Source organism: Oncorhynchus mykiss, chromosome 25 (assembly GCF_057628025.1).
Source record: "Oncorhynchus mykiss isolate SJ-2025 chromosome 25, ASM5762802v1, whole genome shotgun sequence".
Lineage (NCBI taxonomy): Eukaryota > Metazoa > Chordata > Actinopteri > Salmoniformes > Salmonidae > Oncorhynchus > Oncorhynchus mykiss.
Window position 1 is genome coordinate 39,403,316 of NC_143046.1, and position 16,941 is coordinate 39,420,256.

General features: G+C 44.4%; 1 protein-coding gene across 1 annotated transcript in view; it reads left to right on the forward strand.

The window, feature by feature from the left end:
• Window positions 1–16,074, forward strand: part of LOC110505132 (relaxin receptor 1-like) — a 95,175-nt gene extending 79,101 nt beyond the window's left edge. The window contains exons 15-17 of the mRNA XM_021584128.3: window positions 12,880–13,290; window positions 14,601–14,819; window positions 15,443–16,074. Coding sequence (XP_021439803.3) covers window positions 12,880–13,290; window positions 14,601–14,819; window positions 15,443–15,747 — 935 coding nt within the window. The 3' untranslated portion in view covers window positions 15,748–16,074. The remainder of the gene's footprint in view (window positions 1–12,879; window positions 13,291–14,600; window positions 14,820–15,442) is intronic.
• The last annotated feature ends 867 nt before the right edge of the window (window positions 16,075–16,941 follow it).

Genomic DNA, 16,941 nt, shown 5'->3' on the forward strand with positions numbered 1-16,941 from the left:
GGTGTGCCTTGTTAAAAGTTAATTTGCTGCAAAAGAAACCACCACTAAAGGACACAAATGAAAAAGAAGAGACTTTCTTGGACAAAGAAACACGAGGAATGGACATTGGACCGGTGAAAATCTGTTCATTGGTCTGATGAGTCCAAATTTGAGATTTTTGGGTTCCAACCTCCTTGTCTTTGTGAGACGCAGAGTAGGTGAACGGATGATCTCTGTATGTGTGGTTCCCACCGTGAAGCATGGAGGAGGAGGAGGTATGATGGTGCTCTGCTGGTGACACTGTCAGTGATTTATTTAGAATTCAAGGGATACTTAATCAGCATGGCTACCACAGCATTCTGCAGTGATACGCCATCCCATCTGGTTTAAGTTTAGTGGGAATATAATTTGTTTTTTAACAGGACAATGACCCAAAACCCACCTCCAGGCTGTGTAAGGGCTATTTGACCAAGGAGAGTGATAGAGTGCTGCATCAGATGACCTGGCATCCACCATCACCTGACCTTAACCCAATTGAGATGGTTTGGGATGAGTTAGACTGCAGAGTGAAGAAAAAGCAGCCAATAAGTGCTCAGCATGTGTGGGAACTCCTTCAAGACTGTTGGAAAAGCATTTCTCATGAAGCTGGTTGAGATAATGCCAAGAGTGTGCAAAGCTGTCATCAAAGGCAAAGGGTGGCTACTTTGACTATCAAATATAATATATATTTTGATTTGTTTAAAAAAAAATTGGCTACTACATGATTCCATAGTTTTGATATCTTCACTACCAGCGACTCCTGTGGCGGGCTGGGCGCAGTGTACGCTAACCAAGGTGGCCAGGTGCACGGTGTTTCCTCCGGCGCATTGGTGCGGTTGGCTTCCGGGTTGGATGTGCGCTGTGTTAAAGAAGCAGCGGCTTGGTTGGTTGTGTATCGGAGGACGCATGACTTTCAACCTTCGTCTCTCCTGAGCCCGTACGGGAGTTGTAGCAATGAGACAAGATAGTAGCTACTACAACAATTGGATACTACGAAATTGGGGAGAAAAAGGGGTAAAAATTCAACAAAAAAAAACTTTTCACTGGTACTACAGTATATATATAATTTATTGTTTTGATACACAAGATACCTCGCTTATTCACACCCATTTTAGTGAACTAATTCATTGCAGAGGCCGCAGGGATGGCACAGTCCACATTCAATTGTTTGCATTTGATTGTTAGTGTCTATCAAGTTCCCATTACATACTGTATATCACCAGCAGTACATTTACCGTTAATTCCTAATCTACAATATTTGTTCAGTTACGGTAATGTCTGTTAATGCATTCAATATATTATTTTAATATATACCTGATTACGCATAGAAGTAGGCCTATAAATGTGCCCATTTGGGGATCTGATAGTATTTCGGATTGGCTTAATGGACTACCACTAATAACCTGTGGAGCTTATCAAAGTAATGTTTTCTTCACCTTAAAAAGCAAGAAAACAACGTCTGTTTTTACGTCCATTGAGAATGATAATAATTCCTCAATGTATTTGAAAAATCTTTCCAGCTCTCTCCCTATCGATAACCACTCAGTATGAAAGGGAAAATGTAATGCTCTGATACAGTGGAAACGTCATTAAATAGACCTACCTAATAACTTACCTTCCGAAAATAGCTTACAGCTGTGTCTGTCCCGAGCTCACTGGTACAGGAAACTCTGAGGGGCCAGAATATTTTATACAATTCTGCAAGGATCTATAGCCTGGACCCAAAGCTGATATAATGTTTCAAGTTTGTTGCACATAGTCCATGCGTAGCCAATGTGATTTATAGGATTTCTTCATATCAGGATATTTTCTACCTGCAGGCTACTCTTTTTTGTTGTTGTTGGCTTTATGAGGCTATTTTTACATAGTTGGAAATAGAAGTTACTTTTTAGGTTTGTATCATTTTCATTTAGATTTGGATCTAATTTTAATTAACCACATGACAATGATTTCGAGATGGGAAGACGTAATTAGAAATGAAATAGTTTAATGAAAATGTGCATATGAAAACCATAACTGGCACGCAGATCTGTAGAAATTGTAAGATAAATTTGCATTCCACATAAGAAAGTTAGCTGACTCCTCATGTAGCCTATTACCGGGAACTTCAGGAGAGTAACTGCAGAATCTGTGAAAGCCAGTAAGAGCGGGTGGATGATGGTTGGGACAGGTTAAGATTTTTGTTCTTCTGGTTATGTCGATCTCTGGCTCCCTTTTGAGTAATATGTGTCTTATTTCATTAAACAGTGAGCTTAAAGCATCAGACAAGCTTAATAAATATATAGATGATTTTCCTAAAACACATACAGTGCATTCGGAAAGTACTCAGACCCCTTAACTTTACCACTTTTTTTATGTTACAGCCTTATTCTAAAATGTATAACATTTATTTTTTTCCTCATCAATCTACAAACAATACCCCATAATGACAAAGCAAAAAACTGGTTTTAGAAATTAAATTTATTTACAAAATTAAAAAACCCAGAAATACCTTATTTACATAAATATTCTGACTCTCTGCCATGAGCCTTGAAATTGATCTCAGGTGTATCCTGTTTCAATTGATCATTCTTGAGATGTTTCTACAACTTGGAGTTCACCTGTAGTAAATTAAATTTGATTGGACATCAGTTGGAAAGGCACACACACCTGTCTATATAAGGTCCCACAATTGACAGTGCATGTCAGAGCAAAAACCAGGCCATGTGTCACGCCCTGGTCTTAGTATTTTGTGTTTTCTTTATTATTTTGGTCAGGCCAGGGTGTGACATGGGTTATTTATGTGGTGTGTTTTGTCTTGGGGTTTTTGTAGGTCATGGGATTGTGGTTAGTGGGGTTGTCTAGAATAGTCTATGGCTGCCTGGAGTGGTTCTCAATCAGAGGCAGGTGTTTATCGTTGTCTCTGATTGGGAACCATATTTAGGCAGCCATATTCTTTGAGTGTTTCGTGGGTGATTGTTCCTGTCTCTGTGTTTGTTGCACCAGATAGGCTCAGTCACTTTTGGTTTTTTTCTTTTCACTTGTTTTGGAAGAGAAGAGAACGAGCGCCATTCTCCTTGCGGAGATGGTGCTAAATACATCAACACGGTCGGTCCCTGGGATTGGGCTGGCTAACACGATTAGGTTTGCTTGGAAGGAAAAAGAGATGGAGCCTTTAGGACGGGAATCTTTTGGAAGGATAATATTGATGGGGATTCTAAAGCTGACGGTGAAGGACGTGTTTTGTTTCCAAGGCAACTCGTTGGAGGGAGCATACGACGTGGCACTATATACAGAGGCAAAACACGATGATATCCTGAGAAGGGCAAGAGCAGTGGGAGGTGAGAGGCCGATGTGCCACTACGAAATAACAAGCCTGGCGAAGAATAATTTTAGGGTTGTAACTGTCAACATTTACAACCCTTACGTTAAGGACGAAGAGGTGAGGGCTTTTCTGGGGAGATATATGGATAACGTCTCCTCAGCAAGGCACCTCAAAGACTCCCTTGGGTTTTGGAATGGGAGGAGAGGTTTCCAGGCCCTCCTCAGAGAGGACCCAAAGGGACATGGTGGCTACCTCCATCCTCCTGCTATGTTCTCCCTAGGGGCTGACAGGGGGACGTTGTTTTATGCACGTCAGCCCCCATTTTGCAGACGCTGTATGGCCTACGGTCACATATTCGCCTCATGCAGTACAAGAAAATGCAGATTTTGTGCATCTGAGGATCATGAGGCGAGGGATTGTGACAAGCCTAAGACGTGCCATGGGTGTGGCTCGTCAGCACACCTGTGGCGGGGGTGCCCGGCCCGTCAGCGGTCATATGCGTCTGCGGCTGGGGGGGGAGCAGGGGCGGGGGATGGGGGAAGAAGAGGAGGGGAAGGAAGCACGCCTCATGATCAGAGTACAGGTCCAGAGGGGAAGGCCACAAGGAAGGAGGAGGAGCAAGAAGCGGCGGAAGGAGGAGAGAAGGAAACGGAAGGCACGGGAGTAGGAGAACCAGGAAAAGCGGCGGAAGACGGCAACCGAGTGGAGGAGCATGAGAGAGAAGAAAGCGATGGAGGAGTGGTGGAGAAGGAGACGGTGGAAGAGCAAGTGGACTGGGGGGAATGTGCCCTGGTGGAAGAGATGAGGGGTATGGTGGAGGAGCTGGCGGGCGGGGGGGTTGGTATCTCTCCACTGCCGTCATCACCAAAGAAGAGAATGAAGAGGAGGGAGCGATTGGCCGACAGTGAGAGGGAGGGGATGGCCAAGAGAGTGATGGGGGTGGGAGAAACCTCTGGGTTGCTGCTGGTTTTCACAGGCTCTCAATATCTGTTGGGTGGGGACACACCTAACAGGACTCAGGACTGGGTACAGGAGGAGGTGGGGAGTTTTTTGTTTGGGGACTCAGCCTCCCCGAATTTTTTCCAATCCAGCTGCAGCACTGGGGAGGGGGAGGATTGTGGGGGTAGACCCAGGGTGCAGGGCACCCCGGAGCCAAACACTATTCCTGCATCCTGGGTTGGTGAGATGGAGGAAGAGGGGGGGATGTTGGGAGTACAGATGGTGTCATCACCGGTAGATATGGAGCAGGGGAGCATCGGGTGAGTCTCCTGTTTTTGTTTTTTTCTGTCTGGGTTTAGAATTTGAGTGTATTACATGTTTTTATTTTATTCTTTCATGGGGTCTGATTTTACTTTTGTTAGTTTAAATGTAAGGGGTTTAAGGGATTGTGTTAAGAGGAGGGCGGTTTTTAGTTATTTGGAGGGTGTGGGGTTTGATTTTTGTTTTTTACAGGAGGTTCACCTGAGGGATGGAGGGGATGTTAATAGGTTTAAGAGGGAGTGGGACAAGGGGGAGTCGGTTTGGGGTGTTGGGGGGGTGCACTCATCGGGGGTAGGGATTTTGTGTGGGCACAGGGAGGTTAAAGTGGAGGATTCTTTTGTGGTAATGCAGGGGAGGGTTATAGGGGTGGATGTCACGATAAGGGATTGTAATTTTAGATTAGTGGTGGTGTATGGACCACAGGAGGTGGCAGACAGGAGGGAGATGGTGGACTGTCTGACGCCCCTGTGTGTCACAAATAGGAAATTAGTGATAGGGGGGGATTTTAATACAGATTTAGGAAGAGGGGGGGATAGCAGTGCAGGCGCCATTGCCAGGCTAATGGCTTGCCATGGTCTGGTAGATGGTGGTATGCACACTACTCCGAAAATGGACGGTCCTACATGGCGCAACTCCAGGGGGGTTGAGCGGAGGCTCGACTATATTTTTGTACCCAGGTCTTTGGGTAAGTTGTCTGGGCGGCTGTTGCCTGTTTTTTTTCGGATCACGACGGGGTGCTCCTGCAGGTGGGGTCGCCAGTCTGCCTCTTTGGTAGGGGGTACTGGAAGCTAGATCGGGATGTGCTGGAGGAGCAGGCTTTTGTTGACGGGTTTTATGGTTTCTTTTGGAGGCTTGAGGGTCTCCGGTCCATGTGCGAGGGGGTGGTAGAGTGGTGGGATTTAGTTAAGGTGAGGATTAGGGCTTTTATAATAGGATATTGCAAGAGGAAAAAAAGGGAGGAGAGGAGGGAGGTGGATCGTATCCAAAGGTTAATTGAACTCGAGTACGAGGCAGGCAACCTCGGCGGGTCGTTTGACTGGGAGAGATCCGCAACCCTAAAGGCGCAGCTCAGGGAGTTGCAGGAGCGGAAGGCTCGAGCTTTCCTGGAGCGTGCGCATAGTGGCTTTCTAGAACATAATGAGACTTGTTCTGCTATGTTCTTTAAGTCGGTTAGGGCCAGACAGAGTAGGAAGGTAATGCATGGCGTTAGGGAAGAAAATGGTAGTATAGTTAGAGAACCAGAGGATATGGTCAGGGTGACAACTGATCATTTCGAAGGTTTATTTAAGGAAAGGGAAATAGATGTAGAGCAGGGAAATGTGTTTTTAGAACACTTGTCCAGGCGGTTGCCGGAGGACATTAGAGAAGTGATGGAGGCCCAGATCTCACTAGAAGAGGTTGAGAGCGCTCTTAGAAGGATGGGAAAAGGGAAGGTGCCTGGGATAGATGGGCTGCCGGCTGAGTTTTATCTCAAGTTTTGGGGTAAACTTGGACCAGTGGTCCTCGAAGTCTTGAAGGCCATCCTTGAGACGGGGGTCCCGGGGGGATCAATGGCTGTTGGTGTGCTGTCACTTTTATATAAGAAGGGGGAAGTAACAGACCTTGGCAACTGGCGGCCGTTGACCATGCTGTGTGTAGATTACAAGCTACTTGCAAAGGTTTTAGCAGACCGGTTGCGCACAGCCCTTCCCTACGTCGTCCATGAGGATCAGACGTGCGGGGTAGAGGGCCGCTCTATTAGATGGAACCTACAGTTAATCAGGGACTCCATCGCTTGGGTTGAAGATAGAGGACTGCCTTTAATGGTAGCAGCGCTAGATCAGGCGAAAGCCTTTGATCGCGTGAATAGATCATTTTTATTCAGAGTGTTAGGTCGATTAGGATTTGGGGAGAAGTTCATAGGATGGATTCGTACATTATATGTCGGAGCGGGGTGCCGAGTTAGTGTAAATAGTCACTTGGGTGACGTTTTTGACCTCTCGTCTGGGGTCAGGCAGGGGTGCCCACTCTCGGCTCTCCTCTTCGTTCTGTACATGGAGCCTCTGGGGGCTGCCATTAGGGCAGACACAGGGGTGGAAGGCTTGTTGATCCCTGGAAGTGGTGGGCTGCGTGTTAAGATGACGCAGTACGCCGACGACACTTCCTTGCTGCTGTGCAAGGACTCGTGCCTGACAAGGTCCCTTGCCATCTTTGGGGATTTCACCCGAGCGTCGGGAGCAGTTCTGAACCATGCAAAGTCTTCCGTCAAGTTTTTCGGAAGATGGCGCGGTAGAACGGATGTGCCCGGGGGGTTATCTCTCTGTGAGGGGGCCCTGAGGATTCTCGGGGTCCATTTTGAGACCTCCGGCTCAGCGACGCTAAACTGGAACATGCGTATCGCAGTGGTACAGAGGAAGCTAGCAATGTGGAAGGCTAGGTATTTGTCTTTTATGGGCAAAGTCCTGGTTCTAAAGGTGGATGTGTTGCCGTCTCTTTTGTATTTGGCGTACATCTACCCATTGCCGGCTAGTCTGAGGAGGCCTCTAGTGAGGCTTGTGTTTCAGTTCATGTGGAATGGCAGGTGCGAGTGGGTCGCCAGGGCACGCATGCTTTGTCCCATCGGGGAGGGAGGTAGGGGGGTACCACATTTCCCCCTCAAACTGGACGCAATTTTTGTTTCTTTCTTGTTAACGGAGCTTGCTCATCCAGTGATACACCCGTCCGGTTACCTCCTGCGGGTGTTCTTCTCGTATCAGGCGAGAAGCGTAATGGTGTGGTCTAACACGGGTCCTCGGGCGGAACAGCTGCCGTGGCACTTTGGTCATGCGGCCAAGTGGCTGCGTGAGCACCCTGAGGTTGAAGTTGCCCGAGTAGTTTTAGATCACAGGCACCTGTACGAGGAGGTCAGAAAGGCAGGGAGTCCGGCGCCTGTAGTGGGCATCTCGGAAGTGGTTTGGGAGGGAGTGCAGGCGCGGGGTCTGGACAACAGGCTCAAGGACCTGAATTGGTTGAGCCTCCATAAGTGCTTGCCGGTACGTTCCATCATGTACCGGTATAGTTTGGTGCAATCCCCCACCTGTCCAAGATCTTCTTGTGGCAGGGAGGAGACTGTGTGCCATGTCTTTTGGGACTGTGCCTTTGCCGGAGTAGTATGGGCTAGGGCACGGGTGTTGTTAGGTTTGGTAAGGGGGGATTTTGTATTGACGTGGGCCAGGTTAGAGAGAGGTGTAGGGAGAGCGAGAGGGACGGATAGGGACAGGTTTCTGCTCTGGCTTCTCATGAGTCTCTTTAAACGGGGGCTGTGGGAAGCCAGGCAGAACATGGTGAAGACAGGGAGAGATTGGGGGGTGGAAGGGATAGTGAGGAGGGTGGAAGGAGATTTGAGGGGGAGGATGAAGAGGGAGGAGAGGAAGTGGGGGCAGCATGCTGCCCGGGAGAGGTGGAAGGGGGGTTTAGGGCTGGGTGTCATTTAGATTTGTAAGGGGATAGATTAGGGACGGGGAGATAGGGAAAGGTAGTTTGTAGGATGACGGGGAGGGAAGATGCTCCCCTGAGGTTTTGTTTGGGGTTTTTGTTTTGTTTAAATTAAAATACCACTATTTGAGTTTGTATGGAAATGATGAGTTGTAAAGAATGAATGGTATTGATGATAATAAATTATTTTTATAAAAAATAAAAAAAATAAGGCTGTTTAGGTTTTCGTTACGTTTATTGTTTTGTATTGTTCGTGTTTATCTTTTATTAAACATGTATCGAAATAACCACGCTGCATTTTGGGCCGCCTCTCCTTCGACGGAAGAAAGCCGTAACACCATGAGGTCGACGGAATTAGGATTAAGCTCCGAGATAGGATTGTGTCGAGGCACAGATCTGGGGAAGGGTACCAAAAATGTCTGCAGCATTGAAGGTCCCCAAGAACACAGTGGTTCAACATTCTTAAATGAAAGTGGTTTGGAACCACTAAGACTCTTCCTAGAGCTGAGCAATCAGGAGAGAAGAGCCTTGGTCAGGGAAGTGACCAAGAACCCAATGGTCTCTGACAAAGCTCCAGAGTTCCTCTGTGGAGATGGGAGAACATTCCAGAAGGACAACCATATCTGCAGCACTCCAGCAATCAGGCCTTTATGGTAGAGTGGCCAGACGGAAGCCACATCTCAGTAAAAAAGCACATGACAGCCCACTTGGAGTTTGCCAAAAGGCCCCCGAAAGGACTCAGACAATGAGAAACAAGATTCTTTGGTCTGATGAATCCAGAGAAAAACCAAGTCTGATGAAACCTCTTTGGCCTGAATGACAAGTCTCACGTCTGGTGGAAGCCTGCCACCATCACTACGGTGAAGCATGGTGGTGGTAGCATCATGCTGTGGTGTTGTTTTTCAGCGACAGTGACTGGGAGACTAGTCAGGATCGAGGGAAAGATGAACGGAGCCAAGTACAGAGATCCTTGATGAAAACCTGCTCCAGAGTGCTCAGGATCCAACACTGGGGTGAAGGTTCACCTTCCAACATGACAACAACCCTAAGCACACAGCCAAGACAATGCAAGAGTGGCTTCAGGACAAGTCTCCAAATGTCTTTGAGTGGCCCAGCCAGAGCCCAGACTTGAACCTGATCGAACATCTCTGGAAAGACCTGAAAATAGCTGTGCAGAGACGCTCCCCATGCAACCTGACAGCTTGAGAGAATCTGCAGAGAAGAATTGGGAGAAACTAACCAAATACAGGTGTACCAAGCTTGTAGCGTCATACACAAGAAGACTCAAGGCTGTAATCACTGCCAAAGGTGCTTCAACAAAGTACTGAGTAAAGGGTCTGAATGCTTATGTAAATGTTATATTTCCATTTTTTTTAATACATTTGCAAACATTTCTAAAAACTCTGTCATGGGTTTTGTCATTTTGGGGTATTGTGTGTCGATTGATGATTAAAAAAAATATTTAATCAATTTTATAATAAGCCTGTAACATAACAAAAGGGGAAAAAGTCAACGGGTCTGAATACTTTCCAAATGCACTGTAGGTCGTGTCTTTATAGGGAAAAAATACAAGTTTAAAACTGTCGACCAATTGATGGGTCGAAAGAACAGACAACTTTCGGTATACCAAACATTTTTTTAGTCGGGGACAGCCCTTATTGACTTCAAATAAAGAAAAACCACACTGAAGCTTCAACGCATTATTGTAAGGGAAGGTGAGAATGTGTCAATATCCAGTGGCAATGTCTGTGAGAGGGACAATGTTCTGGGTGTGTTGATTAAGACGTGGTGAACAACTCAAGAGTGAACATTCTTAGTGAACCCTCACTGCAGGTTTCTTTTCAGCAAACAAATGAATTGGGGTCTTTAACTTTGATGTGCAGGCTTAGCTTTTGAACTGTTGACATTCAGTGGCCACCACCAAACCATTGATACATAGTATATTTATTTCGTACTACCGTGGGAGTTGGAGAGAGAGCTACATAACATGTCTTTGTGCCTTTGCTACAAGCCAGGCCCACCTTTCTGCTCTATTAAACTAGCTATGTCAGATACGGTGATCCAGGGAATGAGAGAGACATGTTAATGGCTTACTTCCTTGGGAGTCAGCAGGATAGCGCTATTTCTCGAATTTTCCCTGTATCTGTACCCTGCAATGTAAGACACACCTTTCTGTTCAATTTAAATAAGCTTTGATATACAGTATGCAAGGCTTGAGGTAATATTAAAGCTGATCTGCCCACCCCAAAAAATGAAAAAGCCTTGAAGGTATACAGTATATCGAGAGCTTGGGACTATAAGGATCTATCTGCAAAAAGATGAATTGGCTTTAAAGTTCCAAACCCTCATTGGTTTGAATGATGTCAGCAATTTTTATCTTGTATTCTTTTGAACTTAACATTAATTGGAGTATTAAGAGTATTATATAGGTAGAGAACATTGAACGGAACAAGGCTGTCAATAATTTAACTTTGGGAAAAATGCAGGTAGAACCCTATAGTCCCAAGCTCTTGATGTGTTTCGGACTTATCCTTGTGAAGATCAGAATGTGTTTGGCATACCCACCACCATCCTTTACACTTTAATGTTGGCATGTTTCAGATAAAATGCTTTTTTGATTTGCACATTTGGTACCTTTCTACATCAAAGGAAGTACAATGACACGGTCTAGAGCTATGTTATAGAATGAGTCACTGAGTCATGTAAGAGACAGAGAGTCTCGTGCCATACAGAGGAAATGTGAGCGGTAAATACTGTATGTTGTCTGTTTTGGCATCATCATGACTGCAGTCAAACACCAGCCAGATGAATTTGTGTTCTACCGAAATGTCATATGTATTCAATTTACGTGACATTTCTGTTTGATTTCCTTGTGCAAATATATCATCTCTAAGTTGATTGAAGGCTTACTGAAAAAGGGGACATCTCAGCAGAGTCAAACAGACTTCAAAGTTTGGCTAAAGCTTACTTGCAAATATGGAGGTTTAAGATAAAGTTAATATATTACCAGAAAAGTTTGTCATTGCTGCTCATAACATCAGTTATATTCAGTGCTTCATTTGTAACTCGGTGAACAAAAAGTGAGAGTGAGAGGGGGGTGACAGGAACGCATGAGAAAAAAGTGTCAGAGCAGTAAAAGAGTAGAGGAAAAATTGGGCCTTTTATAAACACCTTTCATGCAATTCCACATCATTTTACACAACTGGAGACTTTGGCATAACCTTTTTTAATACCACACAAATGATCGAAATGGCAGGTTACTTTGACACTGACAAACTGAGAATATGAGATCAATAAAAACGACCTTGTCTTGAATCCATCATTAGCCCAGGCCTAGGTGTGTGGAGACAAATATTGTAGGCTACAATATGAGAAAATTATGGTCCTAAAAAACCCAATGATGCGCAGCTCACTCGCTGGAGATGGCTGATGCGCTCGTGCCAAAATCCTTTCGCGCTCTTGTTTTTAGTAAAACAATATATCGAAGTTGATCAAATACTGTATTTTGGTAGCCTACAGCAGGAGCCATTTGCTATCCAACTTGTGATTTCCAATTTAGTTTTTTCACTGACATATTTGCCACGCATTCTCGACTAAGCTATTCATTGTTATTTTGCTACAATCCACAGCTAAGCTACTTAAAAAAAGAAGCTATTGATCATGTGTTGCAAACCAAGGTTAAAATGTTGCTCAAACCCTAAACCAGGGCCGGCCCAACCCGAATCAACTCTTAGAATATTAGGCCTAGGCTGAAAATCTACTTTTCACATTGTTTTTTTTGTGGGGCAGGATAATTAATGAAGAGCAACTCAAATGAACTTTGCTTTTGAAGCTAAACAGGGTTGGTCCTGGTCAGTTCCTGGATGGGCGACCAGATGCTGCTGGAAGTGGTGTTGGAGGGCCAGTAGGAGGGACTCTTTCTTCTGGTCTAAAACAATATCCCAATGCCCCAGGGCAGTGATTATGGACACTACCCTGTGTAGGGTGCCGTCTTTCGGATGGGACGTTAAACGGGTGTCCTGACTCTCTGAGGTCATTAAAGATCCCATGGCACTTATCGTAAGAGTAGGGGTGTTAACCCCGGTGTCCTGGCTAAAGTCCCAATCTGGCCCTCAAACCATTACGGTCACCTAATAATCCCCAGTTTACAATTGGCTCATTCATCCCCCTCCTCTCCCCTGTAACTATTCCCCAGGTCGTTGCTGCAAATGAGAACTTGTTTTCAGTCAACTTACCTGGTAAAATAACGGATAAATAAAAAAAGATAGCTTTTGTTAGAATTTTTACATTGCAAACTGTGAAAATTATTTTTCATGGCACGAGAGGTACCGGATCTGGTCAAATAGGTTCCGGAACAAAACAGTCCAAAATGGAGAGGTGCCAGATCCTGTTCTGGCAGGATGCGGCTCAAATTAAGCACTGGTTATATTACAAGGTGTGTACATGACAATGTTATTAACCCTGAATGGATTGTTGACTCTGAAATCAAATTGTCCTTCAAATTTACACCTCAGAAGTGTCGAAGTTGAGCTGTACTTACATTCCACTTGTAGATGCTCTGAAGGCCTACTTCTGAGACTAAAAGCTTGGCCCATTACATTACTGAAGTTTGCATTGCTCCAAATCTGCAGTTTCTCTTTTCTGCACTTTATGACTCTCAAATGAATGTAGAATTAATTGACTATGGAGTAAGTCCATGTAACCAAGGAGTTAATTTGAAAATAAATGAGCGTTAACCGATGTATGACGTTTCACTGTAAAAAGTTGAGCAGATAGTATTAATGCACATACTGAGTTCAATTTGGTAATAGTAATTACTCTAACAACGCAATTCCACCACCCAGGTGCCGACGGACTGATGGGCGTTTACCTCTTCATGATTGGTGCCTACGACCTCAAGTTCCGCGGTGAGTACAACCGCCACGCCCAGGCCTGGATGGACAGCGTCCAGTGTCAGGTGATCGGCTCCCTCGCCATGCTCTCCACCGAGGTCTCTGTCCTCCTTCTCACCTACCTCACCCTGGAGAAGTACATCTGTATCGTCTACCCCTTCCGGTATTTAACCCCCGGCTGCCGGCGCACTGTCTCGATCCTTCTGAGTATCTGGTTCATTGGCTTCATCATCGCCTTCCTCCCCCTGGTATTCAAAGGATTGTTCCGGAACTTCTATGGTACCAACGGCGTGTGTTTTCCGTTACACTCAGAGCAGCCTGAGACAATGGGGGCGCAGGTGTACTCCATCGTCATCTTCCTGGGTGGGTGTCTTATCTAATTCAAGGTCAAATGAGTCTATTTCCAATGTCATTCTGAAATGAGAATTGTTCCAATGGCTCTCTGCTGCTTTCATTAGATGTAGCCTACATTTTTTTTTATAGATGTAGCCTACATTTTATTAGACATTTTATGCCAGTAGCCAGAGGGTTGCTGCCTGGTTCAACTCCCAAGCCTGGCAACTGAACTGACAACAAGAAGGCTGCTGTTGTCAGAATCCGAACTACTGTATAAACTGATTGTACAAAACATTAGGAACACCTTCCTAATATTGAGTTGCACTGCCTTTTGCCCTCAGAACAGCCTCAATTTGTCGGAGCATGGACTACAAGGTGTCAGAAGCATTGGTGGTCCTCAATGCGTCCCACAGTTGTGTCAAGTTGGCTGGATGTCCTTTGGGTGGTAGACAATTCTTGAAAACACACAGGAAACTGTTGAGTGTGAATAACCCAGCAGCTTTGTAGTTCTTCACACACTCAAACCCATGAGCCTGGCACCTTACTACCCTGAGGAAGCTGGTGGGAGGAGCTATAGAGGACTGGCTCATTCTAATGGCTGGAATCAAATCAATGGAACTGAGTCAAACGTGGTTTCCATACGTTTGATACCGATCCATTAATTCCATTCCAGCCATTACAATGAGCCTGTCCTCCTATAGCTCCTCCCATCAGCCTTCTCTGCTACTACTATACCCCGTTCAAAGGCACTTCAATATTTTGTCTTGCCCATTCACCCTCTGAATAGCACACACACACAATCCATGTCTCAATTGTCTCAAGGCTTAAAAATCTTTCTTTAACCTGTCTCTTCCCATTCTTATACTCGGATTGAAGTGGATTTAACAGGTGACATAAATAAGGGATCATAGCTTTCACCTGGATTCACCTGATCAGTCTGTCATGAAGGAGCAGGTGTTCCTAATGTTTTGTACACTCAGTGTATACTTCCATTGTGCCTTTGAGCAATTTGCCTCAGGGTTACTACACTGTAGGTGGCAGTGTTCCACTATCAGCCTTTCAATGAGGGGTTGGTGGAGAAGACAATTTTCCATTATCGAAAATGTTTCAATTATCTATCTTGTTATCTGTTACAAAGGAAGTACCACAAATGCATTGCTAAAACAAATGCATTGCTTTTGTCTCATTAAAGTTGCCACACTGTGTGTAAAACTGCAGTAATTATTTGAATTGTGTTGTAAAAGCAATTTCATGTTTTACCTTGTATAATAATGGACCTAACATTATCTACAATTGAATAAATTCCAAGGAGCTGATTCATTTATTTTCCTCAACAGGCCTGAACCTGGTTGCATTCCTTATAATTGTACTGTCCTATGGGAGTATGTTCTACAACATCCAGAGGACAGGGACACAGACGACAAAATATAGTAACCACATCAAAAAGGAGGTGACCATAGCCAAGAGGTTCTTTTCCATCGTCATCACCGACTCTCTTTGCTGGATACCCATATTTGTCCTCAAGATTCTATCACTGTTGCAGGTGGAAATTCCAGGTAGGAGTTTCAGTACTGTCATAATCTGACAATTTTTATAATTTCATACATTGTATTTGGAAACCCAGACAGGCTCAATTTGTAGCCTATAAAACGTATGTAAGCTACTATGCAGTGCCATCTTACATCAACATATAATAATTTCAATTTGTCTCTTTTACAGATGTTATATTTGCATCATTCAGATTAGTTCCATAATCAATCCTATTTTCTGGTTGTAAATTGAATAGCAAACTTCCAGGCGGATGGGTGTTTGCGTGTTTACAAATGGACTGGCATCACAGAACATCCTCCATCCATCATCTTCTCTTTCAGCCCACCAACCCACCTCACCCCTACTTTCTATGTATGTACTGTATACAGGAATGGAACTTTTGAGCACTAGCCCGCTGGGCTAGTAGAACATGATTTCAACTAGCCTGGGTAACATTAGGGTACACATTTGTTGCCGTGCAATATTTGAGAAGACACCATTTCACTGGCCTGACGGGCTAGTTCTAGCTTAATTTCCATCCCTGCCTGTATGTTATGCATATTGTCTACAGGGAGAATGGGATTACAAAAAACACATTTGCGTTGCTCATGTAGTAAATGGACAATAATGGAATCTTCTTCCCGAATAGGAACCATCAGCTCCTGGGTGGTGATCTTCATTCTGCCCATCAACAGCGCCCTCAACCCCATCCTGTACACCCTGACCACACGGCCATTCAAAGAGACCATCCTCCAGGTGTGGGCCAACTACAGGCAGAGGAGACCTCTGATGAGCAACCACACAGCCCACCAACCCTCATTCACATTGCAGGAGATGTGGCCTCTCCAAGAAAACAGCCAGACCCTGACTTCACCTGGCGACTACCTGGCGAATCCCTCAAAAATATCCTGCACGTCTCAGCTACTGCCCGTGGAAAGAACAAACGGTGTATAATGCCCTTCGGTTTCAACAATTCATGTGGGTTCATGTGAATGGTACGTTTACAGCATGTTGACGGTTGTAGAGTCAATTAACATTTTGCACTGTGATTTGTACAGACAAAGGATCTCATTGTACACGTTGGACTATGTGCAATTCTACTCTGCTGATGCTTAGACTTTGGCTTTGTGAATGCCTTCGGTCGATGTGATTATTAACATACTTATTCCTAAAAACATAAATCACACCCATCAGCATTCATTTCTGTATAGTAGATTGCTCCTGATGTACTGGAGCCTACAGACTGTGTACAGTATTGTATAGAATAAAGCAATCACTGTCATTCTCTGTTCTAGACTGGGATTTGTCATGTACACTTCCAGTCAAAAGTTTGAACACCTACTCGTTCAAGGGTTTTTCTTTATACTTACAATATTCTACATTGTGAAATAATAGTGAAGACATCAAAACTATGAAATAACACATATGGTATCATGTAGTAACACAAAAAGTGTTATATCAAAATATATTTTAGATTCTTCAAAGTAGCCACCCTTTGCCTTGATGACAGCTTTGCACACTCTGGCTTCTACACACATAGCCTACAAGCCCTTTTAAAATGTGTAATAAATCCATGTAATATAGCCTACACCTTCACAAAATGTATGTATTTTAGACAGGTCTAATGAAACATGATATGAAGAAAATCTAGTCTTTTTCAGAAGAAAATAATAGCATACTCTGAGTTGTCCTGATGTGGCTATGCCAAATAGCTGTGGGCTACACTAGTTGATTTAACAGACAATAGTATGAAGAATACAAAATATAAATATTTTCTCCAAACGATTTGAGGGAGTGCGCACTATTCTGTGTTGAGTGGTTAACAAAGAAATAAGTACTCCTATATGCTTAATTTAGAGTTACTAATGTAACTTTAGTTGTTCTACAAACGTCCGGCTATATGTTTGGATTTTTAATACATTGTAAGGCCGCATGATGAAAGTCACTTGAAAGGCATGAGCTCTGCTTTGTTTTTACGAAGGCTGTACACAAGCCAATGGTCTCTCATTCACAATTTGACAAGCACTTGATAAAGCCTGGAAATTCACAGCGGCATCCCCTTTGTGACCGTATGCACCCTAAAAAAATCTATGCCTTTTGCGGCCCGGAGTGCTTGTGTTATGCTCTTCTCCCTGAGTGTACACGGCT